At 40.2% G+C, this 27599-nt stretch overlaps 4 protein-coding genes across 4 annotated transcripts; 2 read left to right on the forward strand and 2 right to left on the reverse strand.

Annotated features, from left to right (window-relative positions):
* Nucleotides 1-689: 689 nt before the first annotated feature.
* camk2n1 (calcium/calmodulin dependent protein kinase II inhibitor 1) lies at nucleotides 690-3493 on the reverse strand. Its single transcript, XM_061688219.1, has 2 exons — nucleotides 2761-3493; nucleotides 690-2176 (listed from the first exon to the last, which is right to left on the reverse strand). The coding sequence occupies exons 1-2, from the start codon at nucleotides 2927-2929 to the stop codon at nucleotides 2103-2105; spliced, it is 243 nt and encodes an 80-aa protein (XP_061544203.1). The 5' UTR covers nucleotides 2930-3493; the 3' UTR covers nucleotides 690-2102.
* Nucleotides 3300-10994, forward strand: cdab (cytidine deaminase b). The gene is made up of 6 exons (XM_061688218.1): nucleotides 3300-3337; nucleotides 5266-5365; nucleotides 5504-5823; nucleotides 8043-8154; nucleotides 8389-8446; nucleotides 10448-10994. The coding sequence occupies exons 3-6, from the start codon at nucleotides 5637-5639 to the stop codon at nucleotides 10586-10588; spliced, it is 498 nt and encodes a 165-aa protein (XP_061544202.1). The 5' UTR covers nucleotides 3300-3337; nucleotides 5266-5365; nucleotides 5504-5636; the 3' UTR covers nucleotides 10589-10994.
* Nucleotides 10830-20763, reverse strand: LOC133408876 (dnaJ homolog subfamily C member 16-like). The gene is made up of 15 exons (XM_061688217.1): nucleotides 20361-20763; nucleotides 20155-20221; nucleotides 19526-19671; nucleotides 18918-19093; nucleotides 18391-18575; nucleotides 17439-17543; nucleotides 17137-17295; nucleotides 16518-16648; nucleotides 16212-16389; nucleotides 15739-15921; nucleotides 15588-15664; nucleotides 14656-14736; nucleotides 14473-14550; nucleotides 13655-13825; nucleotides 10830-12853 (listed from the first exon to the last, which is right to left on the reverse strand). The coding sequence occupies exons 1-15, from the start codon at nucleotides 20546-20548 to the stop codon at nucleotides 12364-12366; spliced, it is 2415 nt and encodes an 804-aa protein (XP_061544201.1). The 5' UTR covers nucleotides 20549-20763; the 3' UTR covers nucleotides 10830-12363.
* Nucleotides 20764-22325: 1562 nt separating this feature from the next.
* On the forward strand, nucleotides 22326-26265 carry b3galt6 (UDP-Gal:betaGal beta 1,3-galactosyltransferase polypeptide 6). Its single transcript, XM_061687790.1, has 2 exons — nucleotides 22326-22556; nucleotides 23241-26265. Exon 2 carries the CDS (start codon nucleotides 23251-23253, stop codon nucleotides 24262-24264), a length of 1014 nt encoding a protein of 337 aa, XP_061543774.1. The 5' UTR covers nucleotides 22326-22556; nucleotides 23241-23250; the 3' UTR covers nucleotides 24265-26265.
* Nucleotides 26266-27599: the final 1334 nt, after the last annotated feature.

Raw genomic sequence — 27599 nt, forward strand, 5'->3', positions numbered from 1 at the left:
TTTGAGGGTATTTGAGGGATAAACATCATATTGAAATGTAACTGCAACGTTCCAGGTGAGGGAATACACCCCAACAAAGCCTTATCCCTGTAGTGTGCAGCCTCTCATCCCATGTGAGGGGACAGGCTGCTGCTGCTGCTGCAGTGAGCGGCGTGCATCGTCATGGTTGACTGCTGCCTTGGAAGAAGGGACCACTTTGGCGGGATAATATGATCACGCCACACAGTGATTAGGAAGTTTGAAGAGATAAAAGAACGGGGAACATTCCATTACAGATGGCGATGTTATCAAGCTGAGGCTCGGGGAAAACTGTTCCACAAGCGAACCCATCCAGCCCAAGGTGCATCTGTTACCATGGTAGCTAAAGGCCCAGGTAGCCCCTTTCATGTCTGTCAAGAGGAGGAGAAGGAGAGACGAGCAATATGTTAGTCTGGCCTGCAATTGGAGCTGAAAGACATGCGTGCTTCAACGTGTTTGCATCCCCCGCATGTATGCTCAAGATGCTGCACGCTGACACTGGCTCGTCGCACAACATGAATCATTTAGAGTTGGAAATGTCACGTCTCATCAGTGTTGCTCATGCCTCAGTGGCCCCCTTGCACCATTTGCACCTCTGTGACCATGAACCTAAAGGAGTACTTGATTAAAGAGACCAGCTGAGATTGGTGGATGCAAACACACTTTTTATTGTGATTTATCATAGCCGTTTGCTACACAATAACCACGTTTGAGATGGAAGTCAAAACAACAGCACAGAGCATCGTTTTATTCTTTCTTTTTATTGTTTGTTCATTTTTATTCCATTCTCGACACCTTCCAATCGTTCAGATGACTGGGATGCTACTTTCTCACAGTGGAAAACGCTGACTTAACCTTCCATGACAGCCAGATATACAATCTATTATCAACTATACAAGCAACACATCTGAAAAGTCTGCCAAGTTACACTCTTGTGTTGAACCTCATCATATAAAACTAGACTTTTGTGTTTTTGCTACACTTGTAAACATTAAAAAACATAAATCCACCTCATCATTTATTAAACAGTTAATAGTTCATTGTCACCTTTGTTACAAGATATTAGGCCACTGTACAAATAAGAGTGAATGATACAGTACAGTATTAAGACTGCTGCTTGAGGTTTGTCATTCAAAGCTGTTTCACGAGGTGCTTCAAGAATACACACAAGTTTCAGAAGTTCTGCTGCTGGGCATGCATGATTTTAAGTTTGCCATGCATGAGTTGGTATTTTAAGTTGTAGCCCTAAAAAAACAACAACAAACAACTTTTAAGAGTCAATGTAAAAGCGCAAAAAAGAACAATTTGTCCGGTGCAGCACAGTATAGTATATACCTCATGACGTTTGGCACACACACGATGATGCGCAATGTAATATAAGTAGTTTATCAATAGGTTGTGTTCAGTCATGTCAACCAATCCAGGTGAAGGCCCGGAAGCTTACACGCATCGGTGGGAGGTACATCATCAACAAAGAAATAACGTCAGCTGCAAAGTATAACAAAAAAACAGGCAATATCGAGATTTTAATTGGGAAAAAGTCCTCTCAACATACAAAAACAACAAACATCAGGCGTAAATTCACTGCAAAATACGTCATTTTTCCCTAAAATGAAGAGAAATAGATACCAAACTTGTGCAAGAAAATGTATTCCCTATTTACAAACTTATATATATATATATATATATATATATATTTATATATATATATATATATATATATAATTTAGACAGTTAGCAGAAATGTGTGCTTTAGTTTCGATTTAATATTAATTTCTGGATCCTCTCCCTGATTTGACTCCTTCACCCATCTGAACCCCCACCCCTCCATCCTTCTCCAGCTATTCGATTTATGGCAAAACCCCTTCCTGTAGGGTGTGTGTGCTGGTGGGGGGTCCACCTGGGAGTCTCTTTCGCTGCCGGTGTGTGCGCGTCACCCAGATGGCCATGAGTGCCTTGGAGAGGAGGGTGTGTGGAAGTGCTGCTTGCTGCCACATGAAACAAAGTGCTTATATACAATGTCTTTGGATTGAAACTGGTAAATATCATCATTTAAAAAAAAAAAATCAAGAGAGTCTGTTTTTCTAAGCGTCCGCCGGGGTCTTCTCTGTTTCGTTTTTCAGTGCATCGTCATTTCCAGCCTCATCCTCAATCACAACTGTGGATGACAGGGGGAGAGTATTAATGAAGTGTCTGACTGAAATTAAAGCTCAATACTGTTATCATTTTATGTGCCAGTGGCTTGTGAATGCAAAACAATATATATATACATATCAATAATCATGTGAATGCATGCCTGAGGCACCTGTGCCTGCATTAGAAGGGCTGAACATGCAAACAAATTCCTACATGATGCACCGTCTCCCACTCGAGGCTGTTGTTACATGCATGTGCATGTTTTGGTTGTGCACTACATCGAGCGCGCATGTGTGTACGTGGCAGCACAACGCACAAACTCACGCATTGGGATTCACCATCGAGAATGCAGCACATACACAAAGCCTCGTGTTTTTCATCATGCAAATGGGAATTAAGATTTATCATGTGTTCGTCCATGGAATGGGGCAGTGTCCATTTCAAAAGCATTGCGCATCTGACTTTTGTTGCATTGCATTAAATCACAAGTGGAATGATCTTAGAGGGGAATATGGTGTAATGCAAATAGAGGCTACAGTGGTGCAGTCAACAAAACACCCATGCCAAGCCATTTCATTAAATATGAAAAAAATAATAATAAATTACCCCGTTTGCTCCGGCCTATTTGTCCCAGTTTGGGCGGACGTTTATTCTGCGAGCCATTGAAGAAGTTGTTGGTGTCTTGAAGGCGACAGGTGAAGGAAAGGTGTCCCTCGTCGCCCTCATTTCCATAACGACTCATTTTCTCTTCGTTGAAAGGCAACACTTCCGACATTTCCAGATGCGTCTTTGAGCAAAAACCGAGGCGCACAAACGTGAAGCTCCTCGCCGGAAGCGTGGGGGGGGGGGGAGACGTCGTCTTCAGTGAACAAAAGGAGGGAACAAGAAGAAGGGAAAAAAATAAAAATAAAAAAACAACACACACGACGCAGAGACGATCAAGCGCTTTGTTATTTACCCACAACACACACGTGTGTGAGGATTAAAACATTGATGCGGAAATGTCCCAGAATCATCCAATCGTGCAGTTTGGGCAACATTGTTGACAATTCCTTCTTCTTCCCCCCCCCCCCGACCTCCCCCCTACCCGTCGGTTGTAGTCTCCGAAAAAAGAAGATGTTGGTTTGGTGATGGAGAGTCGTGGAGGTTGCGCCCACTGCACGGAGTCGCTGGCACGGAAAATGTGAGGCAGAGATGCAAAACGCGGATGCCGGGGAGACCTGGCGAGGGAGCTATTCGATTTAGGGGGGGGTGGGGGGGGGCGATCTGGTGCAAAACAAAAACAAACAGCAACGCAGAAGGCACACAAGCGTCCAGCTGCACTGACGAGGATGTACACTTGACACGATGGCGCATGGATTTGCTGTGTGGGAAATCAGTTGACACGCCACAACTGGACGAGGCAGCGATGTCAAAGCATTCGAGCAGGGGTGTCCAAACCTTTTGCAAAGGGGGCCCCATTTGGTCAGATGGAAATGTAGGGGGGCGACCATGCGGCCTGACATTCCTCGAACCATTACCATTGTAAATTAACATGTAAATATGTAACTGGATCACTCTGCTGTCTGCAGCTAGGTCGAGATTGCAAATGAGAATCTGTTGTCAATTGCATTACCAGGCTAGTTAAAGGTGCATTCAATACAAATGAGCTATTTTATGAAAGTTGACTGACATTTTTCAGAATGTCTAGAGGGTTGATGCATTTCAATTTATCAACAGCTGTGGCATTACACACAACTCCAGCATTACACACATAGGCCAACTTAAGTTGTGGTCTTGGGTATGTATTAGACGAGCGAAGTGAGATGCATTGTAATTATGAATAGGATTCTTTGTTAACCATCATGCGGAGAGGTGTTTATGAACATTGTGTTTTAGCCACGCTGAGACTGTGTAAATGATGCATGCATGCATACACGCATACACATACACAAACACACACACTCAAGGTTTACCTGACTTGACTGCATCTAATTTCATTTGCATAATGATCAAGCAGCGCCATGTTGGTGTTAGCCAAGACAGGATGTTTGCTTTGAGACATCTGTGGGAACCATCTGTGTTTCATCATATAAATTCATGCTACCAAGTCATTTTCCACACAGTGTCGCCTCCAGAAGTGAGATACAAACTATGGACAAAAGTATTGACACACAAATCTTAAGCAATGCATTTTATATTGACAGCACATGGAGCAGTGATTAAGAATACAGTTTAACGAATAATAGTCTTGGGTGTTTCTGTCAGAATAGTTTGCCATTCAAACAGGTTAATTGAAGGGACTGGCAAACTCAACTGATTAATTGGTCCATGGTGCAATTCAGAATGAACTTTGCCAAGCAACAAGTGGCTATGCTCTTGTGATGTGACGTGGAAATACAATCTGTGCAATTCTGTTGATCTATGTTGCTGCAGATAGTTCACATTTATTTCGGTAGCAAAGTTTTTTGCCTGTAGGATTTATAATACTGTCATTGTGAGATAAATTTGAATCAAAAACTACGTTAGATAGTATGATTGTATGACAAATGCACAGCCCACACAAGGAAAAAGGGAGCAGGTATAAATTAACCTACTTCTTTACTGGCACAATGGCTCCTTGCCTGTGTGTAAAATTAATTACATTTCTTTATTTTCTCCAAGGGTACAGCTTTACGGCTCTATAGAACACCATTGCAACTGTATTTTTACTAATTTACTAAGCTTAATGTGCTACATGTATCGAATGAGAAACACATCTAAGATTTTACATCATCTGAGCTTTCATGCAGGAAGATGTGCCTGTACTAAGAGTGTAAAGTGCTTGTTTAATTAAAGAAAAGAGATACAAGAAGAGGCAGAGAATAGATAGACTTCAGCTCATCCAAGACCCAAATGAGGACAAGAACAATAGAAATTGTTTTTTGTAAAGTCTTACTGTCACACATGATGGTATCAAAGTTACAGCCACCTAGTTGGTTTGTTTGTTTGTTTTTTTCTGAGGGGAAATAGGAGCTATCTATTTAAGTTTCTGCATTTTATTCATGCAAGTGGATGATACACCGGTACTTTAAGTATGTTATAATTTCTTGATTAAAATAACATATTATTGCCATTTTCTAATCTTTGCAGTGGAATGTTGATTTCCTCGGAATGTTGTAGAAGTGGGTGGAACGTTGGACGACTGGATAGCACATCTGCCTCACAGTTCTGAGGACCGGGGTTTCAAAAGGTTAGTGACCATTGCTTTACATCCTCCACACATTTGTTTGACCCTGAATGGAAATTAGCCTCTTTTAAGGCGGCAGTACAGTTTCAAGCCAGTAAAAAACAAATACTGTTCCTAACACATGCTGACCATGCATTGCAGGCATCCCAGTAGGTGATTGGCTGTCACTGACCCACTCCCCATTCTCACGTGCCAGTTTTTCAGTCACAAATAATGCCTGACAACCAAACACACATCAGACAAACTCACTCACACTGATACAAGGAGATTGAGAATGGACCAAGTCAAATACACGGGAGAGCTAATGCACATTGAGGACGTGGGCTCGAGACGTTTGACCAAGGAGACGGTGAAAAAGCTGATCTACCACTCACAGGAGGCAAAGAAGCAAGCATATTGCCCTTACAGCAAATTCAGAGTGGGAGCAGCTCTCCTGACTGTTGACAACTGCTTGTTTACAGGTAGTGTACAGGATTAAAGGCAATTTTGCGCAATGATTGAAATTGCTGTTGTTTAGATGTTTTTTCTTTGTTATTTTTTTGAGGTATCGTTTGAGGAAATTCTCATTATTAAATCACCATACAGGTCGCAAAGCCATGTGATTTCTCCCAGACAATCAGCAATGTGAAGGGATAAATAGCTCCATTCATCCATCCATCCATCCATCCATCCATCCATTTTCTTTACCGCTTATCGTCATTAGGGTCGTGGGCTGCTGGAGCCTATTCGAGTGTTGGAAAAATTACTCATGTGTGAACAAAAAGGCAGTAAAAGTTGAACATATACCACGGTAATAAATAACCAGCATTTCATGGGTGGGTATTGCAGAGACAGGGTTGGGGGAGGAGGGGGGGGGGGGGGGGGGGGGAGGTCATAGAACAGAGCAGAACAGAACATTGAGCAATGTGTTTTTTTTTCTGTTTTGCGATATGTTCTTTGTGATAATGTGACTGTTATAGCAATGAGATACTTTAAAGTCCAGATTTACAATTATAAACAATAATAAGACTAATTACTATTATTGTGTAAATTAACGTTAGTATTTTTAGTATTGTGTTTTTTTAAAGTTTTGTTTTCATTTAGCTGTCTATTATTAATATTATTATGATCATCATTATGACATAAGAGCAATTAAGCTAAATTAACTTCAACAAAATGCATTTATCTCATTAAACCCCTCCATAGACATGCACATATTTTTATATGCGTGGCTAAACATTGCAATGAATCGCCATGACCTTTTAGGTTATCCTACGCCAACAGCAAAGGGCACCCTGCCAGGGATTTTTAATCATTACCAACAGTACTGTTTGTGTTGTTGGACTGTGCAAAGCTTTTAGCTATTCATGTGTCACGTGATTTGGATGTCAAAGAGCTGAGAGGGCAAAGGCTGTTTGATTCCCAAACACAGCTAACTTGTGGTACCTGTTTTTCTGAGGTGTCTATTTGAGGGAAGATGTTTGTTTGTTTGTTTGTTTAAATGAATGATGCATCGGATGATTGAGACATGCCGTTGATAAGAGCGGAGGTGACTATACTACCAGCATATTACAGACTTTCTCATGTATTGGTACACTGCAAATAAAAACAAGAACAAAACCAATGAAATTAGGAATATATTGCTTAATTTAAGAAACAAACCCCCACAGGTGTCTTTAATCTAGTGTATTTATACTACATACACCTATACAATTAAAATCTATTAACTGTCTTGGACACAAACTGTCGGAGAAGCGTTGTATAACCATCTCTTCTTGACTCTGCGGGAGACTTGCGGCATTATGTCACCTCAAGACAGCAGCATGCAAAGGGGAATGAACAGGGCGGGCATCCAGATGGGTTATGGTGGGCATTGAGGCACCCCCACCCTACCCCTCTGTTGAAAATCATTTTGGGTGGTTGAAAAAGTTAGATCCGCATTCCCTCCCACATACACACACCATCGACGACTGGATTTCAAGAGACAAAATATGGCCCGGGCAGAACCGGAGCTTTGCACGCAACTGCTTCAAGATTGAAAGTCTATGTTTTTGGGACAAAAATAGGGAAACTAGATTGGTTAGATACATTTGAGTAGGCCTGTTTTTGTTAAAAATCGATAGCTGTAATGCGTCGTTTCAACAGGAAGCCAGTCAGCCATGAAGGTAAATTTGCATGCAGATTAATTTCCACCTATCAAACTGTCTAGTCAGCTCATTGTTTCTTTTTATTGCATCATTCATGGCTCTTAAACCTTTGAAATTGAGCTTGAAAAGATTATGTTGCCCGAGTCATTAGCTTTTGTTAACTATTAAAGCGTTTTGTCAGGGGCTCGGCGCAAGCACAGACTTTGATTGCCACTGATGGCGGCGGCGACGGCATGTCCGTTATCAAGGACAGCGTAATAAATCAGTGATTTTTAAGCTAATTAAATGAACAATTCAACATTAGGGAGGTGTTGAGTCAATGTTGGTGTGCAACAGTGTATAATTGCAATATAAAGTACACTCTAATACCAACTATAATGATGTGTTCAGTAAATCTAGAAATAATTAGTTTTTTTTATTTCCTTAAAACCTCCTGAATAGATGCGAGGATTCTGTCAGACAGTGACAATATTTGATCTTGGTTACAATTGAGTTATTGCAGTGTAAGACAGGAAGACTAAAATCGCTGCTCAATATCCACATTTCCCATGCAGGATGCAACGTGGAGAATGCATGTTACAACCTGGGCGAATGTGCTGAGAGGAACGCCATTTCAAAAGCGGTGTCTGAAGGCTACACGACATTCAAGGCCATTGCAATCGCCAGGTTTGATGAACACAAACTTTTACCTGGAAAATAAATCTTGCCATGACCACACAAGCTTGCATCACCGCTGCTTTGTTAAAAAACATGACTCAGTTCATGTTCCCCTCAAGCTAAACACAGGCAGTTGACAAACAAGTGAGGCTATAAAAGACTCACCAAAGCCAGGGGAGATATGTTCAACAGTAACCTGATGGTTGCGAGTACAACTGTTGCTTGTTTTATCTGTTTCTGTAGTGATTTGACAGACCAATTCATCTCTCCATGCGGTGGCTGCAGGCAGTTCATGAGAGAGGTAAAATCTGTTTAAGATGCTCCATACTGATCACTCACTGGACATTCCATTAGGTACATCTGCACCAATTTATGACATCCAATAGAAAAAGAAAAAAAAAACATATGGCCTTTACAAAGGTAATAATGCTGTTTTGATTCACAATCAGATATACATTTTACTAAATGTTTGAAGGGAGTATTGAAATGACTTCATTATTGTTGGGTGTGTTGATTTGGTTGTTGATTAATCATATCTTGAAGTAGTTAGGGCAAAATGCAGAAGAGATGCTGCTGATTCCTTCTCAACTAGTTTGCGGTCTAAAGCACTGATACTGATCGACTGTATCCAATCTTACCTAATTGGTCGGAAAATTATTTATTTACTTCAATTATCTTTGTTCATCCATCTATGCCAGCGATGTAGAATGATAGGCAAAAGAATTAACCGCTCTTCCACTAGATGGCAGAAGGTTCACTGAACCCGTGTATCCACCTATTGCCTTTCATACGACAGAATAATAGCTTTGTTTTCAATTTAACAGCCACAGATTTCACACTGAGTCAATTTGTGAGTAAATTGCGACGAGGGGGTCTGAATACTTTCCGTACCCACTGTACATGATTGACCTATGAAAGTATATCCACTTAAGGGTTCCGGCTTTTGGAATATATCTCACCTGGTTGTCGCTGGGCTTTGAGACTCCCTTGTAATGATTTGCTATTTAGCGGCCATAGTCCACAGATTGCCTGTCAAGCCTGACTTAAAAATGAAAAGTCCACCCCCCCCCAGCCGAAAGCACCGGTCCACACACTGGCTGTAACATCATCCTTTTTTATTCATTTTATCCGAAAATGCGTTTTTCATGGTGAAGGCAAACTGCATGTCGCAACTGCACTAGATGCGAATAAAGGTGCTCAAGTTCTACTAAACTAAAATAATGAAAAACAGTTGAATACTATCTTCACAATTGAGTCGACATAGTTGTGTCTTTGCATGTTTTCAGCAATGAAATGTTTCAGCAATGTTAATGCTTAGATAATCTCGAACTATCTAATCTCTAATAAAATGCTACCAAAACCTCACTGATTGTGTTTATCAAAATGGAGCACTTTGTGAAGCCATATTTGATAACGGTCTTGTAGTGGATGTTTTTAGTTTGTGCAGGTGTGCCTACTGTTGAGGCGAGTGCATTATTGCATAAATATCACATATTACACCACCGAAGAGTATTACCGTAATTTCTCGTTTATAATACGCACCCGCAAAATTGACCTCAAAATTCTGGAAAACCCTTCTACGCATGTATTTTGCTTCTACCCATATGATCAAAACGAAGTATTATCTGTATTTTGTGAGTTTTTTTAAAGAATTATTCTGAAGTTAAGCACTTTATTTGAACACATAATAGTTGATTTACTTGCTCTTATTTTTTGAAATTCACAGCCATACTTTTATTTAGTAAATTAGAAAACACACAGTTGTGCTCATATGTTTGATTACCCAGGCAAAATTTGTAAGATGGGTACAATTCTTTAACGAAAACATGAAGGGCCAGGCGAAACACATTTAATTTGATTTTAATGGGATTCAAATTAAAACGGTCAAGTACTTCATAAAAGCATTATCATTAAACAAAACATAACCATAAAGAAATTAATGATGGTTGTTGTCCAGTCATCAGTCATATTTAAAATAAACAATATTTCACAAATTCTGCTAGGGTATCTAAACTTATGAGCACAACTGCACATATATGCAGTCATACGTAGCCCGTCATATTGGAATGAAATTGTAGGCTACACCTTTTTCATAATCTCTAGGTGGCGGTGACATTTTGGAATGAGATTGACATCTTTTTTGTAACCTCTAGATGGCGGCATACATTTATAAAATGTGAACTTTTTTTTTTTCCATTTTCCCCTATACCTATGTATAATGTGCACTATTGACTTTTAACAACTTTTTGGGAGGAAAAAAAAATGGGCATTATACAATTTACGGTACGTATTATTCTCTCAGTTTGGGCCCAGCTGGGATGTTTACCTGTCAAAGCCTGATGGGTCCTACACGAAGATGAGCATCAAACAGCTGCTGCCAGCCTCATTCGGTCCTGAAGATCTGGACATGAAAAAAGTACTGGACATCTCCAACGAGTACTGAAACTACAATCTACTGTAACACACTGACCTTAGCGTAACTGTTGGTATGTTGAAATTCTGTACTTCAGGCTTGTCACTACAATTGTAAAAAGGTCCTTGTATTTGTATTGTATTTTATGCAATTATGGAAAAGGTATGCATGTGTTAATTGCTTATGATAATTTTTTCCACAGCTATTGATGCTGGATAATTCAATGTACATTAATTAGTGTTGTATTTACCAGAATAAATACACTGAATAATTTATATGACAAAAAACATTTATTAGTTGAATGGAAGAAAATGACATCAAAATAATATGCGCATATTGTACTTTAATAAACTTTTAAAACACAATCTCTTAAAGTTGAATATCATCAAATTCCATAAAAGACTACTATTTCTTCAGCAGTGAATGGTTTCATTTCATTATATAATTAAAAAAGATGAAGGTAAAACTACAAATTGCCAGTGCAAGCTCACTAAATGCTTATTCGTGGTAGTCGACCTCCATATTTCATGCATTTGGAATACAAAAAAAAAAAATATCGACTGGATTTAAGGTTCAGGCTTCAAAATGTCAACTAGTTTAATTCCTTCTATCAGCTGTGCCTGCCTCTCTTTCACTCATGAAGACGTGTCATGCAGATCAGATTTTGCATTTACCTTCAAGCATGTTTAATCACATCTAGTTCATTAACATACACGATTAACAATGTGATAGCTGTCATAATCAATAAATCCAATGCACTAGTGTCAAAGGCCGTTCAGATGTGGCATTAGTACCTGTATATGACTTGAAAGAAGTAAAACACATTACATCTGGTGGTACATAGAAAGCCGCTTGAGCATTTATTCTATATTGTACTAGTGCACTGAATAGTCCATGTACTAATACTCTTTGTCCTCACTGGTAAGAGAATTGCACACAATGACTAGAATGCACTAGTAGAATGACTAGGTCTTACTAGTGACTTTTTTTTCTAAAACTGTCTTCTACTAGGCGGCACCTTGGACGACTAGTTAGAGCGTCTGCCTCACAGTTCTGAGGACCGGGGTTCAATCCCCGGCCCCGCCTGTGTGGAGTTTGCATGTTCTCCCCGTGCCTGCGTGGGTTTTCTCCGGGCACTCCGGTTTCCTCCCACATCCTAGAAACATGCGTGGTAGGTTGATTGAAGACTCTAAATTGCCGGTAGGAGTGAATGTGAGTGTGAATGGTTGCTTGTCTGTGTGTGTCCTGCGATTGGCAGGCGACCAGTTAAGGGTGTACCCCGCCTCTTGCAGAGTCAGCTGGGATAGGTTCCAGCACGCCCGCGACCCTAGTGAGGATAATGGTGTGGAAAATGGATAGTAGTACTGGTAGCATGCAGTTGTCGACAAGTGCCCAGTTTTGCCTCACTGGTGGCATTGAGTTGTTCTATTAGTGTGCTCCATTGTCTTACTCGTGAGGACAGAGAGTGCTGTAATCGGATATGGAATAAATGCTCATACCACTTGCCATAGTAGCAGGAGGTTTTTCACTTCTTCCACTAATTGGGCAATTGACTTCCTGTGCGCCACAAAAAAAAACAACAACAAAGAAACAAACAAAACAAAAAACCCATACAGGTCAGCATTGCGCTATTAATATGAAAGCATCCCAAATGTTGGGAACCAACAAATGACCACCACGCCAGCTCTGGAGAGGAGCAAATAAATCTTAAATAATAATTTCACAAATGGTAGACTGTTATGCAGTAAACTTGAAACGAAAGCAAGAGCACAAAGGGTGAGCACTACCTTGGTTATATGCTGAGCTCAGCTCTCTGTGGGGATATTCTCAGCGGCATGGAGGGAAGGCCACGAAGGGACCTGCCATCTAGGCAGGGTACCCTCCATTAGCCTTTCCATCCACAGTCCCAGGCGGTCAAGCTTGTGGTGTACCTCTATGCTTGTGGCCCTACTGGGGCCTCTCTTGGACCTAGCCCCATCCTCTCTAGAATGGGATCGGGATGGAGAGTTTGAGCTAGACCGAGACCTGGATCGGGACTTTCTCCCACTCTCAGAAGAGAACGTCGAGACGCACGATGCATCGCTCAGATCGTCCCCGGTGAAGACGGGTCTAAAGTGGCAAAAGTATTTCTTGTAGCCATTCAGGGCCAAGACATGGCCATGGTAGTCTGAAGAATCCTCATCATCGTCGGAATGACTCGCGCTGCGTGATGTGCCTGAGCACGAGCGGAGGAGTGAGGGCATCCAGTGGCGATGCTTATCGGCATTGAGGAAGGAGAAGTGGATAGTCTGAGTCCTGTGGTGGAAGAAAGTTTCAAATGACTTAACTTATCCTAATATCCCTAGGATGAACATATGCAGTGCTCAACATGAATCAGTACAGCCCAACTGAGTTTCCTTTCAGAATTTCGGAAGACATACTATACCAAAAAAAATATTACCAGAGTATTTTGTGCATGCGCGCACACAAACGTGTTTCTCTGACAAATCCATTTAATGTATCAAAAACATAACATTTCAGAAAAGAGACAAAAAAAATTGGATAATTGTTTTCCAAAGTAAAAGCAGTTGTTTGCAAATGTCATTTTGATTAATCAGTCGGCTTTCACGGAGGAATACAGAAATCTGAGAATGTTAAATGTTGACAGGGAGGAAAAGACTGTCCAAGGATTTGGTTGATTAATTAATTTGGTTAGTTAAACAATGGATGTAAACGATTAATCGATTAATTGTTATACCTCTAATTTTCACCACCTGTTCTTAAATATTTTACAGTATTTGCTTGCCACTATTTTCCACGACTTCTGATTTCAAATTTAATTTGTTCTTAAACATATAGTAAATAATAACAATCCAACTCACTGTGTATATGTAATACTGTAATATGATGAGGTGATCATCGCATTTATATGGTTTTCACAGTCATAACTTGCCTCTGAGGGCCACGACAGAAATGAGGTTGACACCCCTGGCGTTATCCATTTGATAATAGTAGAAGTTAATAGCAAATGTATCAATTGATGCCCATACGTAACTAATGTGTTTCCAACAATGCTTATAATTCCTGAGATGCATCGAAAAAAGGACTGAAACTTACCCAGAAAAAGAAAAGACCTCCTTGGCAAATTTGCGCAGCAAGGCGTTATTAGAGGCGTTGGTGAGCACCAGAACAACGTTGATGTGCCCTGGCCGCAGTTTGACCAAGTTACTGGTGTACGTGACGTCTGTCAGCTCCGTCACCTCCACAAAATCCTTCTTGGGCGGGCGGCTGCATGGACCAGGGACAAGGCGATATTACATGTGTGTGTTACAGTACAGTACAGAGGCATTACTTGGAAAGTGAGGCATACTTTACAGTGAAGCCCCCTTAAGGTACACACACTTATTATACAATGCTTAACATTTTTGCTGAACTTTTCCCCATCATCTACTCTATGACATGAATATTGAAAAGTGTGATTATGCATGTAGTTGTCAAATTCAGCAACCCTCCCTCTCCACTTATGAACTACTAACAGAATTTTAGACTATGTGCCATGATAAGTAGTTGTTTTGTTTTAGTTTTACAATGCAATGTACCGCAATTAACTTCTTTTAATACTTAAGAATTAAGAGCGTTATGTAACTTAAAAATTGCCTGCACAGGTAAAGATTTAACGATACTGACAGCTTGACCCTTTCCATTATTTCCCAAGGGGGGATTATGTATTCTAAATTTGAGGAAGTGTGTTCTCCATTGTGTTCAGAGCTGCCAACCTATAAAAATTCACTTCAAGAACAATTTCTAAAAAAAATTCTAAATTTCCATGTTTTTCAAAATTCTGTCAAGAACATTACCGTGGTACAGTCATGATTATAATCGTTACTAAGTTAAGGCTTTAATATTAGTCATTTTCATGTTTTTATTACATTAACCTTGTAATGGTAACATCATCTTCAGTTTGAGGTTGCTCTTTTGGTGTTGGTTTCCGGGGTTTCGTCTCGCCTGGCTCGCTAAAATAAATAAATAATTTTAAAAAAGGGAATCCTCCATGTCAACATAAACAGTTCTCTTTACTCAGCGGGTAAAACTGTATTGGAGAAACCTTCCTTTCTCACCTGAAGGCCTGTATGATGACGGTCCCAAAAAGAATAAAAAGAGCTGAGAAGATCAACGACAGGATAGGCATCATCTCTCGCCTTGAAAGAAGACACATCATATCTTAATGGAAGGACCTTTGTTGTAACTACAAAACAAAATACTAGTTTGTCCTTGATATTGAAAAGTTATCAGTATTAAGCTTCTTAAGAACCAGTTCTTTCACCATGTAGTATGCAAATATACTGTATGTATAAAAGGGCCAAAGTTGAACAAGGGCATTAACCACCTGGTTAATGTAGAAATAGCTTGAAGTCCGCTTTCAAATTTCAGATACACCAACCTATGTCTGCTAGCTTTTTTTTAGTTCTTTCTGTACCATTCTGATAAGATGCCACACAAGATCAAGTCAGAACAGTGGAACCTCGATAAAACGGACCCCGATATAACGGATATAGGATATCGCCTATGACGAGTATGTCAATAGTGTCTACATAAAGCATACCAGCGGTAAATTTGGATACAATTTGAAACTTGTTCAAGCTTTTTCATATTTAACACAAGGCCACATTAAGGCCGCAAAAAAAGGGTCTTTTAGGTACCGGACAATCGGCTATAACGGACCACCCCCGCCCCTGTCAGTCGGTTGTATCGAGGTTCCACTGAAGTTAGAAATCTCCACTGAGAGACTAACATCTTTGTATGTTGGGCAGGACCTAAGTTCAGCCTTGGTTGTTAGGAAAAAACAAGTGAAGGAGAGTCCTCACTGCATGTGTATGTACACATGCACTGATTGTGCATTTTTCTACATTAAATTATCTGTAAATAATTCATTTTTAAAGGGTAATTATGGCTTTTCGAGGCAGGGCTCGGTCCCTATCTCCAACGAATAGCGGGGGTTTAAAGTATCATCATCACATGTAACAAAGACTATTTGAAAATTCTGTCTTACCAGTTTGAGTAGAGAAGGTCATCGTAAATTTGATGGATGTAATCACAAACAGTGCTAATCCACTGAATTAGGAACATCTAAACAGAGAGTGAAGATTTAAAACTATTATATTAGTTTAGGAAAAACAGTGCGTGTGCGTGCTGTGTCTTACAGGGGCCATCTCATTGTTGAGTTCTGGCAACGTGGCATCCGAGGTCAGATAGGTGGGGTCCTTCTGAAGGAGCTCCAGATGCTCAAGGAGGCGGTACTTGTCTTCTTCGCTGCCATTCCACCCACCAATCACAGAGCGGTACAGCACCTTGCCAGCTGGGCTTCGCCTCTCAAGAATAAACACCTGTCAGTGGTGTAAAAAAAAAAAAAAAAATTAAAAAAATTAATTTAAAAAAAACATTTCTAATGAAAATTGCACTGCACTTATGACACGTTTCACCTCGTAATATGTCCGTTTTGAAGGTTTATGTTTTCATTTAATTTAATTTAAATAACATACAATTTCCACAAAAAATAGTAAATCATGAGTTATATAAAAATTTGATGTATGTTCTTGATGATCTCATCATAAAACATTTTAGTGCACACCAAAAAAATGGTGCAGGTGCCTGTATGTGTGTACAGGCCACTGACCTGAGGGGAGATTACAGCCTGGTTGGGAAGCAGAGCCTGGCAGAGAGGCTGCTGCTGATGCTGGTAGACGTACGCAAACCGTAGCACCTCTTTGTTGTTAAACGTGGCAAAGTCCAGGAAGGCCTTATTTCGAGGAAGAAAAGCTTGGTCTTCGCTGGTGATCAGCAGCACGCAATACCTGCAAAAAAGTGGTCTCATTTCATTCGCTTTCTTTATGTGAGAATTCAAATAGAGGTTGGAGTGTAAAGGTCTTTGTTTAGCTGCGGTAGGGACAGGAAAAATTCCCTGAGATCTTTGGCGTCTTACTTCCTCCGTCTGTGAAACTGCTTGACAGGACACAGCTCATCAAACAACTGCTGGTTGACCAGGCGGGGGACTTGCAGGAACTTGTTGTTGGAGACAAACTCATGCATGACCTGCCACTTCATTCCTGTAGCCTGGATAAGAGAACAAGTGTAAGGTAAAAAAACAAAAAGGGTTTGGACAGACTACGTACGAGACACGGTTTGCATTATTCACTACTCAAAGTTATAGCTATTCAGCTTCCACATAAACATTCAGGATGAATTTAAAATGCACTTTTACAGGTAAACTTAATGTTAATAAAGTCCAACTATTCAATGTTTCAGTAAAACTTGCTATTCTTTCACAAGGAGCTGAGTGGCAAAATTCTCAACAGATATTTGAGCCGATAAATACATTTTCCAATGACTTTCACCTCTGAGCCTTTCTGTAACTCTTTCAGTCTCTGTGTATATCTGTTACAACGTGCTGATGACAATCTATGGCCTAACTTCACTAGCCACTTGATGCCTAAGAACTCCATTATGTCCAAAATACCAAACATAAAAGACAGCAAAATACTTTTGAATCTAATTTGGCTACCTTAATATGACACAGACCTCTGTGTGTGTGTAGAAAGTACCTGGATGATGTCCACTGGCTTTTCGGTGTCCTCTTTAAATAGCTGCATGATGGGGGCGTATGAATTTATGTTGAACTGCCGCAGAAGCTGAATGTTGTGTGTGTCGCCCTGGTCTATGTAACCGAAATGAACATAGTCTCTGAAGGCAAATGCTGTTAACTAGAGAGCACAAGGAGGATATCACTTTAATTTGGATACATTTGAGAGGAGGAGAACAACAGTTCAAATATTAACTGGCACTGAAGTACATAACTAAAGAAAAAAAAATAAAAATGAGGGGAAAACCTGAAATTACGGCTCACCTTGTAGACAATGGGAACATTAGAGTCCTGGTCAAACAAAAGAACGCTGGGCTTATTTTCAACATGCCAGCTGTCCAGAAAATGCTTGTAGTTGTCGTCAGTGATCTGGAGAACAAAACAAAAACCACAAAATTGTGTAACATATTTGCACAGCTCCCACATGAATGCATTTTAGTGCTTATCTATCAGACAAACGGGTGAAGAACGGGTGAAGATTGGGCGCAAGACTGCGGTTTTATATGGGTATTGATGGACGTGTGATTTTATGAGAATTAAGGGGAACAGACTGTAAAATTTACAAATTTTAAATAACTTGAAAAACTATTACATTTATGCCACATTCCCTATTTATTATTGTTCTTATTTTATTTTAGGTTTAATCATTATTATTACAGCATAAACAAAGGATTGACAGGATGTGCTTTCATTTTAAGTGGGGAGAATGATTCAATTCATACATATATATATATATATATATATATATATATATATATATTTTTTTTTTAAACCTGTGAAATAACCTGATGAAAGTACTATTACTATATGTATCAAAGTTAAAAAGTATATTTTGTAAAAATTTGTTGTCATTGGGTGGGTTTTCTCCGGGCACTCCGGTTTCCTCCCACATCCTAAAAACATGCGTGGTAGGTTTATTGGAGACTCTAATTTGCCCGTAGGTGTGATTGTGAGTGCAAATGGTTGTTTGTTTCATGTGTCCTGCGATTGGCTGGCGACCGGTTCAGGGTGTACCCCGCCTCCCGCCCGAAGATACCTGGCATGGGCTCCAGCATGCCCGTGACCCTAGTGAGGAGAACCGGTAAAGGAAATGGATGGATGGATGGATAGTTGTCATTGTCCAACACACCTCAGCTGAATTTCTAAGATTCATCAATACATTTTCCGCCCCTTTGCCACCCTTACATGAAGTTCACTGTATCTGTGGAGTTTTCACCTTTTTCACCAGTTTCTGGGGAAGAAGATCTTCGACGAACTGTCGCAGGTATTCTCGAATGATGGCCTGATGGAAGAACGTCACTTTGCCGTTCACCAGTCCGATGACGGAGGGAGCGCGGTGAGCTCCCAACTGGTTGGCCAGACGACGTTCATAACCCAGGTCCACAATTCCAATCCCCACACCTGGTGGAAAAGTACAAATGAACTTCAGCTTTATCTCACACAAGAGAGCAAAATATTATTCAAGGGTCACGTCATGCTAAAGTTATCTGGGATAGGCTCCAGCTCACACACGACCCTTGTGAGGAGAAGCGTTACAGAAAACGAATGGATAAATGGGACTGGTACGCTAACAAATTTCCAACCACCCATTTTGGACATTCTCTCTCTTTTACGGACTCTTTCCCCCCAGATAGCATGAATTGTTGCAGCTGTATTTATAATTCAATTTATTTTAATGAGCAGCACATAAGCTCATGTTGATGAGGGGAAAAAACTTTGTCGTGGCATCAGCATTAGCCTTACCCAGTGGCTCGAGTTCCTGCACAGTCTCCTTCCACACAGGTTCCATGTGGATGCAGGCAAAGCACCACTCTGAGGTCACTTTGATGAGGTACGGCCTCTTGTGGCTGTCTGGAAGAATGTCGCTGTTAAACTGAGCGTGGTGAAGCAAGTACTTGCTGTCTGCAAAGTCCCTGGACCTGGAGGAGCGAGAGAGAGGATAATGACTGTTTTTTTTTTAAGGACAAGACAGGAAGCTGTCTAAAGGTCCAGTCTGAGCTCACAATACAAAACTTTTAATTCATTAACCCAACCCCCGAGATTTAAAGTGCCACAAAAAACTGACAGTTAAGAATGTTAAAAGCTTACATAAAACAGTGCCTATACCGTTAATAAAGTTTATATGAAGGTAACAGTTTGTCAAATTAGACTGGATTGGAAAAACATATTTTGATACGAATTGGTGGCTGACTAGCGTTCCGAAATGGACTTTCAACCTCTGAGGTTCCCTTGTGCCATTCTTGAATTATCACTGTAAAATGATCCAACATAACGTCATAACTTTCTTCTTTAAATACCACCAAGCAGACAATATAATTGATAGATTTAAAAGAAATGTGGACATGTATTACCTGGAGAAATGAAAGAAAGACTCATCAAAGTAGAAGCTGTTTTGGAAGTTGCGGAAGCGTTGATGCTGTGACTGGCCAAAGGGCTCGTTTTCTTCTACCTGCCCATAGCGATCAAAGTTGGCCCTTCGGTCTTCATTAGACAAAATCTGTGTGCAAAACATGAAAGAATACAAGTTATTTAGTACATACTGCGATTGTGTATCATACACAAAAATGTATGCGTTGTGACACAGGATTTTATGTACCATGTAATTGTGCTAAAGTCTGATGCATGTCTTATTACTTTTGACAATGCTGTAACTGCCACATCTAACTCCAAGTGCCATTCAGTAGAGTGCAAAATAATGTGTTTTGTTTGTCTATTTGTTAGTTTGTTAGGTAGCCGGCTACTTCCTCTTTTGTGGAGGACGTCAGATGGGCAATGCTCGTATAATTTTGGGGTGTGGGCGCTTCCATTTATGCCAGTCACTCAAAGGGTGAAATACATTCCAGACCCTCAACAAATCCCATTGAAATTCCCTGACAAACCTCGTATAAAAACGTTACCGTGATTGATGCTGAGGGAGGATGCATCAAAAATCAAGAAGGAATCCAACAGAATTTTCCACTTCCTATAACATACCGCATACCTCATATGACTTTGAAACCTTGATGAACATATCTTCAGCACTGGGGTCTTTATTCTTATCTGGATGCCTGGGGGGGGGGGGGGGGGGGGGGGAACACACTGTAAATTAGAAATCGTTCAATAAGACCGGGTTGAAATGGCTTGTGTGACAACAAGCAGAGATGTTCAGTTGTCATTTTGTCAACTTGAGGGTTGCATATTACTCACCATTCTTTGGCAAGGTTCTTATATGCCTTTTTGACCTCTGCTTGGCTCGCACTCCTGCTGACACCCAGGACTTTATAGGGGTCATATCCAGAGGTTGTTTCCACTAAACGCTCAGTAAAAACTAGCAGAAAGATGGCGAGCGCCAGTAGGCATGGCCCACGATGTCGGCTCTTTCCCCCAGCAGTCATCGCTTATTACTATTCGTCTACGCTAACGAGTAATGATTTTAAAGCCAACGTCTCGGGCATCGATACGCGAAGGTAAGCGCTCACATTAAAATCACCGGTGACTCGTTCACGAGTAAGGTAAATGGAGACTTTCCGCTGTTTTAATGGGCGGAGGTCATTATTTTGGTGGTTAGCAAATGTTAGTATGTTAGCAAATTGTTATTATCATAGCAATGAGCTGAATGATCTTCCTGTAAACATTTCAAAATAAAGCCCAATGCATCGTTTATTTTATATTGTACATTTATGGAAATATAAATTAATTCTGATATTTACATATCTATATTAATTAAGGAATCATGAAAACAAACTATAAAAATATCCAATATCTTTTGCTCAGACGTCAGAGGTTGTGACCACTCCTTGAGCAGGTTAGCCCGCTGCTGAGAGACGTCAGTGCGTCTGCCATATTTGATGTGGCAGATCTCCCGACACCTATCTCAGCTGATTTCGGGCGAGAGGCGAGATCCATCCATTCATTTTCTGAGCCGCTTCTCCTCACTAGGGTCGCGGGCGTGCTGGAGCCTGTCCCAGCTGTCATCGGGCAGGAGGCGGGGTACACCCTGAACTGGTTGCCAGCCAATCGCAGGGCACATACAAACAAACAACCATCCGCACTCACATTCACACCTACAGGCAATTTAGAGTCTCCAATTAATGTACATTTTTGGGAAACCGGAGTGCCCGGAGAAAACCCACGCAGGCGGGGCCGGGGATTGAACCCGGGTCCTCAGAACTGTGAGGCTGACGCTCTAACCAGTTGTCTACCGTGCCACTGAGATCCAAACTAATGCAATTGAGCAGCTCTGGAAAGATCTGAAAACTGCTGCTGACAAATCAGCTCAGCAACTAAGAACAATCCGCCAATTGGAAAGACATTGCAGCAAATTGTGTTTGCGACATGATGTTATCATGATCAAATAAATGCATTGCTCAGTCTAAATCACATTAGATTTAGTTTTGAGTGTAAGGGGTATGGCGGCACGGTGGACGACTGGTTAGCACATCTGCCACACAGTTCTGAGGACCGGGATTCCAATCCCGGCCCCGCCTGTGTGGAGTTCCTCCCCCATCCCAAAAAAAACATGCGTGGTGGTTGATTGACGACTCTAAATTGCCCTTAGGTGTGAAAGTGAGTCCCAATGGTTGTTTGTTTTTATGTGCCCTGCAATTGGCTGGCGACCAGTGCAGGTTGTACCCTGCCTCTCGCCCGAAGATAGCTGGGATAGGCTCCAGCACGCCCGCAACCCTAGTGAGGAGAAGTAGTACAGAAAATGGATGGATGGGTTAATGAGCTTAATCTTTCCAAGAGTAAAATGAGTTTATTATATTGTATTTAGGTGACAGTAATAGTTATATGTTTGATGAAATGTACCTTCACAGACATGTACGGGGTATACCCCAGCAACAAATGAATGAGGCAGCTTCACAAAGAGCTCCACTTCTCCACATCCAATATGGCGGTGACGTTGAGTATGTCTATGGTGAATAAGCAGAGATGGCCTTCCTCCATATAGCATATTGAGTCCAGTTGAAGCTTATGCGCAATTTGCTACTTTTGCACTTTATTCTGCATCCTTTCGATTTCTGTTTTGTCTAAAGACAGAAATATGTGTCTTTGTCATAATACACAAAACTAAATGTTAAGGCACATACTCATAAGACCTATTTTGTATTTGTGTTGTCATGTTTCTCTTTTCGGAGGCTACGTTTCCGGCTTCCACTCCATCACCGCCTGCCTCATTATTACGAGGAGGGGGGGGGGGGAAATGAAAACATCTACATTCTGGCTCTCTACTGGCTGTACTAGTTTAAAGCATTATTTTTCCGCCTTTGGCGCTGTCTTCAGCCAATATACGCACGATGTGTGATTTTGCTTTTTGTGGAGAGAGTCGCCAACGTTAGCTTTGCAAAGCTGCACGGCCTGCTGCGGCTCGACTATTCACGAAAGGGCCACTTTACTGCTCAGGTAAATAAAAAACGACCAACCAACTTAGCTTAATGCAGCTGGTGCATACGTAGCACAATAGCTAGAAATACCAAGCGCGGAAATGAAGTCAAAAATACTGCACGTAGACGTAGCTTCCTCTGTAACGAGCTGAGCGGCTAATTACTAAAGTCAAAAGAAATGCTTCGCTGCTGTTACTTAAAACATTGACGCAGAAACAGTTAGCGATTCTGCACATAGCTATCTTACAATGCCGATTGAGTAAATGTGTTACATCCCAAAATGTGTACATTTAATGCATTTGTACAATGCGTTAGAAAGAATCATAATCAGCGTTGGTTATAATTGAGTAGTATACTTTGAATGTCACCATGAATTTCAGCTTTACAGACGCTATGTCTGTGTTTGTAGCGATGATGTAGTCTGCGCAACACATGCTATTGTGTATTCAGCATAAGTGAAAAGTAATTACTGCTGCTTTGTGATACTTATAATTAGAAAATCTAAATTTTAAACCAAATACTAAGCAGTCATTACATTATTTACAGTGAATATTTCATAAACATTCACAAAACTATCCATACAATGGGCGTATTTTACAAATATTTTTAAAATGTGCTGACATTTTGAACAGCAACCAAACAATTTTAATTAATTATTTTGTAAATTTTGATTGAACACATTTTTCCTCCCTCTGTATGACAGGCTCAACACCATGAATTTGGTACGTCTAGTGTGCCGCCACAAGACTGCATTGTTTCTCTGCACTGTGTGCACCTTTGCTGTGGTCCTTGTCTTCTTGGCTAAATGTACCTCCGAAACCCTGAAGCAGGGTCATGCAGATCCACCGGGCTTAGCCCCCCGCGCCAGCGCTTCAGATCCAGAGCAGCATGACCGATCCGCCCCGTCCAAAGACGTGTCAGCATTCCTCGTAGTCCTCATAACAACAGGGCCCAAGTATACTGAGCGCAGGAGTATCATCCGGAGCACATGGCTGTCCAAGAGGGTCTCTGATGTTTTGGCCATGTTTGTAGTAGGAACTCTGGGGCTTTCCAACGAAGACCTTCAGAACCTCAATGTAGAACAAGGACGGCACAAAGATCTGCTCTTACTGCCTGACTTGAAAGATTCTTATGAGAACTTGACAATGAAGCTACTGCACATGTACTCCTGGTTGGACCACAATGTTGACTTCAAATTTGTGTTCAAAGCAGATGATGACACATTCGCTCGCTTGGACCTCCTTAAAGAGGAGCTGCGAGGGAAAGAGCCCACTCGCTTGTACTGGGGCTTCTTCTCGGGCCGAGGGCGAGTCAAGACAGCCGGGAAGTGGCGGGAAAGCTCTTGGGAGCTCTGTGACTATTACCTCCCGTACGCACTGGGCGGCGGCTACATCTTGTCATCTGACCTGGTACGATATGTGCATCTCAATGCAGGCTACTTAAAGATATGGCAGAGTGAAGACGTGTCTTTGGGTGCCTGGCTGGCTCCGGTGGATGTTCGGCGAACGCACGACCCGCGCTTTGACACAGAATATAAATCCCGCGGTTGCAACAATAAATACTTGGTGACACATAAGCAAAGTCTGGAGGACATGCTGGAAAAGCACCAGATGCTGCAGCGTGATGGCAGGCTGTGTAAGGAGGAAGTCAAGCTGCGACTCTCATACGTGTATGACTGGGGTGTGCCCCCCTCGCAGTGCTGCCAAAGGAAGGAGGGCATCCCTTAATTTATCTCTTTGTCACTTAGCTGAAGTCGATGTCCAATTCCTACTACTATAAAGTCTTTCCTCAGTTTTACACTACAAGCCCTATTGCAATTTGTGTTCTCCTCATATATTACCAAATACTTGGATTTGATCTGAGTGGATGAAAATGGAGAATATTTGTGGAAATGGAAACAAGCGTTTCCGATTTTGTGAGATTTGTTTGATCAAAGCACATAGTATTTTTTATCTTTAAATGCTATTCTTTTTTTTAAGGCATTTCCCTGTTTCTACAAATTATATTTTCCTTTATCTGGAAGTAGATCCTGGTTAAATCTGACCACCGTATTTCCTCACAAAGTGGCCTCGCTGTGCTGCTATTGATCCTTGGGCATTTAAATAAACAAACACCACACTCCAGATTGATAGCTCCTTCCCTTCCTACAAATAACAGATGATAGTTAGATTTTAGAGTGGATTTATACTATGCTGGACAAACACAAGCAAGAATTTTCCAGAAAATAGCACGGCTACCCTTTAGTGAGTGATGTAGACTTTTATATTAAATATAATAATGACATTTTAATTTGATGTTATTTGTAGAATTTTTAAAAATGTTTTATATTGTAGAAATGCATTTCTACAAATAAAGGCACCCCAAACAAATCCCTCACAACTAATATACACTTGGTACTCTTGTTGTTTAGTAAAAATAATAATTTTAAAAACACCCTTGCTCGCTATAATATGAGGAAATACGGTAGTGCTGAAAGACAGGGATTCACAGTAATGATTCAAATACTGTGGTAAGCAATTATTTGATATCCTTGATATGCAGCTTAAGGTCCACGTACTAGTACATTATTTTTCGTCACTTAGTTGGACAACTTTGGCATACATGTTCATAATGAGGCAAAACTGACAACTGCATGCTACTAGTCAGTAGTCATGTTATAAAATTCTACTACCTACCAAGTTTTGCCTCCCCATTTAAGCTGTGTATCAAAGATATCGAATAAATACATAAATGGCTTTCAATAAAATTGCTCTGTTGTTGTCATCCCAATACTGCTCACGGCCAATAGGGGGCAGAATGTCATGTTACAATGTCTGGATTCCTCTGATTTGCTGTCAAGTGTCAACAAATGTCCTTATTTCTTTGGTATTTTAACAAAAGCATCCCTCAGCATTCATGCACAAATGCTAGGGGAGTTGCTTTTCAGTTTAAAAAAATATTCAAAGATCAGTTTTGCACAACTTGTGTTTCATATGGTGATATTTAGAATTGAAAATCAATTTTGGCCTTGAATAGAAGCCTTCAGCCTTGTGTATGTCGGTACTGTCAGCTGTGTTATATATTATCTTTATTTTCTTCTGTTGAACCTCTTCCGAACATTTGTACACACTTTGAATTTAGGAGGTTATATTATTAAATTATGTTTTATGTCGTAAAATAATGTTTTAAATTTATATTTATTGTTAATTTATTATTGCTGTAAGCACACTAGTTGTTATATTGGCGGGCACAGTGAATTTGTATTTCCATAAGTCCACGATTAACGATATATAAGGTTTCCTGCACGTGGAATTGCACAGTGTGTGAAAGTGAAAACGGTTGAATGTGTTTTGTTCAGTAAGCCTTCGTGTTTCTTCATGAGATAACTCGCGTGTGTGTCTGAGTGTGAGTGTGTGTGAGATGACAATGGACAGATCAAGTCAACATGTCTCTACAGTGCAGCAGTGTTCGAATGTTCTCAACAAGACCACAGCTTTGCCAGCAGGTCACCTTTCCTTGGTGATTTTTATCATCTATTCTGATGTTTTCCAAGTTGACCTCACCCTCACAAAACATCTTACTGTTACAGTAGAGTGGGTGACGAAGTGACAGATTTATTACTGTTTTGAACAAGTTTTGTTTTTTTAATTCTACAATGTCATCCACCCTGGATAAGTTATTAAAACTATGTGATACTGTTCATTGTACAATGTCATCCACCCTGGTTTAAATTATTAAAACTATGTGATACGGTCTCATGTATTCGCTTTCAAGGTGGTTTATACATTTCCAGCATCAATTACCTGGTACAAGATGTTTTGCAAAAATGAATCAACCAGTTTTAGTAATATCAAAAAATGCATTTTATTTGTATAGGTACAATTGTGCACTGTGAAGGTCACCTTAGATACAATAAAAATGATGGAAGTCAGTTCATTAACAAAGGGAAATGTAGGTGTAAAAACATGTTTTAAAATATGTACAAGGTAGAGCTCACACAGAATAGGTGACGCAAAAAGATTACAGGACATGTTTGAGCTAAATGTTTAGTAAAACGTTTTAAAATGAACATAAATTGTAGCAAAGGAAATCTGGAAACTTCCATTTGAATATAGAGGATGTATAAAATCAATGTTTGTGAATAACACAAGAAGATTGATTTATGGTGATATTTACTCGTTACTCATTGTTACTGTTACTCATTGTTACTGTAAAAGACAGCATCAAAGTGACCGCTACAATTGCTGAATAAGGCTGTGTATCCAATTACGTAGTTTTAGTCACAAAAAAATGTGTGAAGCAAAGTCATCATCAAAAGAGAACATGAGTCTGAGGGAAAGATGCAAATAAGAATCATTCAGACGAGGTAAATGTTGCTTAGATTGTTAAAAGGTTAAAATCAGATGTTTACATACGTTATAAAAATATTTTTTTCTCACTGATATATATGCTTCTGACTGAAAAAAAGTAATGAAAATGTATCTTAAAAAAATAAATCCTCATTATTCTGCATTTAGCAAATAGAAGTATTAACAGTAATTTTGGTAATCCTAATTGACCTAAAACAGAAAAAGTTTAGTCTGATTTGATGTCAGACAAACAAAACAATACTATGTACTTTTATATTTGTATGTAAACTTCTGGTTTCAACTGTATGTGTAAAGGAGGAGCAATATATGTTGCTCAGATTCATCGATTACTATTATCACAGTATTCGTTTCTTGTAAAAGTGGTTTTGAATCTATGCTCATACAGTCCCCTCCAAAAGTTGGAATGGCAAAGTCAATTCCTTTGTTTTTGCTGTATATTGTAGAGATTTGGGTTTCAGATTAAAAGATGAATAGGGAGACAAAGGCTCCTAATTTCAGTTTTTATTTCATGGTATTTACATCCAGATGTGTTAAACAACTCAGGACAGAGCACCTTTTGTTTGAGGGCACCCACTTTTCAAGTGAGCAAAAGTATTGGAATGGGGTGTTTGTAGTTGCTCAGGTGTTGCCTTTTAGATTGAGCCTTGTTTTTGGCTTTTGGTTTCACCTGTGAAAACTGCATTTGCTGTTAAGCAAACATGAAAACCAGACAG

Source organism: Phycodurus eques, chromosome 10 (assembly GCF_024500275.1).
Source record: "Phycodurus eques isolate BA_2022a chromosome 10, UOR_Pequ_1.1, whole genome shotgun sequence".
Classification (NCBI taxonomy): domain Eukaryota; kingdom Metazoa; phylum Chordata; class Actinopteri; order Syngnathiformes; family Syngnathidae; genus Phycodurus; species Phycodurus eques.

What these genes read in the sequence shown, in the direction of transcription:
- b3galt6 (XM_061687790.1), top strand. Translation starts at nt 23,251, where the DNA reads ATGAATTTGGTACGTCTAGTGTGCCGCCACAAGACTGCATTGTTTCTC.
- LOC133408876 (XM_061688217.1), bottom strand. Translation starts at nt 20,548, where the DNA reads ATGACTGCTGGGGGAAAGAGCCGACATCGTGGGCCATGCCTACTGGCG. An exon ending in GCAGGAACTCGAGCCACTGG is followed by an intron (nt 18,576 to 18,917) that starts GTAAGGCTAATG and finishes CTTTTCCACCAG; the next exon opens with GTGTGGGGATTGGAATTGTG. An exon ending in GAGGTCTTTTCTTTTTCTGG is followed by an intron (nt 12,854 to 13,654) that starts GTAAGTTTCAGT and finishes CTTCCACCACAG; the next exon opens with GACTCAGACTATCCACTTCT.
- camk2n1 (XM_061688219.1), bottom strand. Translation starts at nt 2,929, where the DNA reads ATGTCGGAAGTGTTGCCTTTCAACGAAGAGAAAATGAGTCGTTATGGA. An exon ending in AATAGGCCGGAGCAAACGGG is followed by an intron (nt 2,177 to 2,760) that starts GTAATTTATTAT and finishes TGTCATCCACAG; the next exon opens with TTGTGATTGAGGATGAGGCT.
- cdab (XM_061688218.1), top strand. Translation starts at nt 5,637, where the DNA reads ATGGACCAAGTCAAATACACGGGAGAGCTAATGCACATTGAGGACGTG. An exon ending in AAGGCCATTGCAATCGCCAG is followed by an intron (nt 8,155 to 8,388) that starts GTTTGATGAACA and finishes CTGTTTCTGTAG; the next exon opens with TGATTTGACAGACCAATTCA. An exon ending in GCAGGCAGTTCATGAGAGAG is followed by an intron (nt 8,447 to 10,447) that starts GTAAAATCTGTT and finishes TTATTCTCTCAG; the next exon opens with TTTGGGCCCAGCTGGGATGT.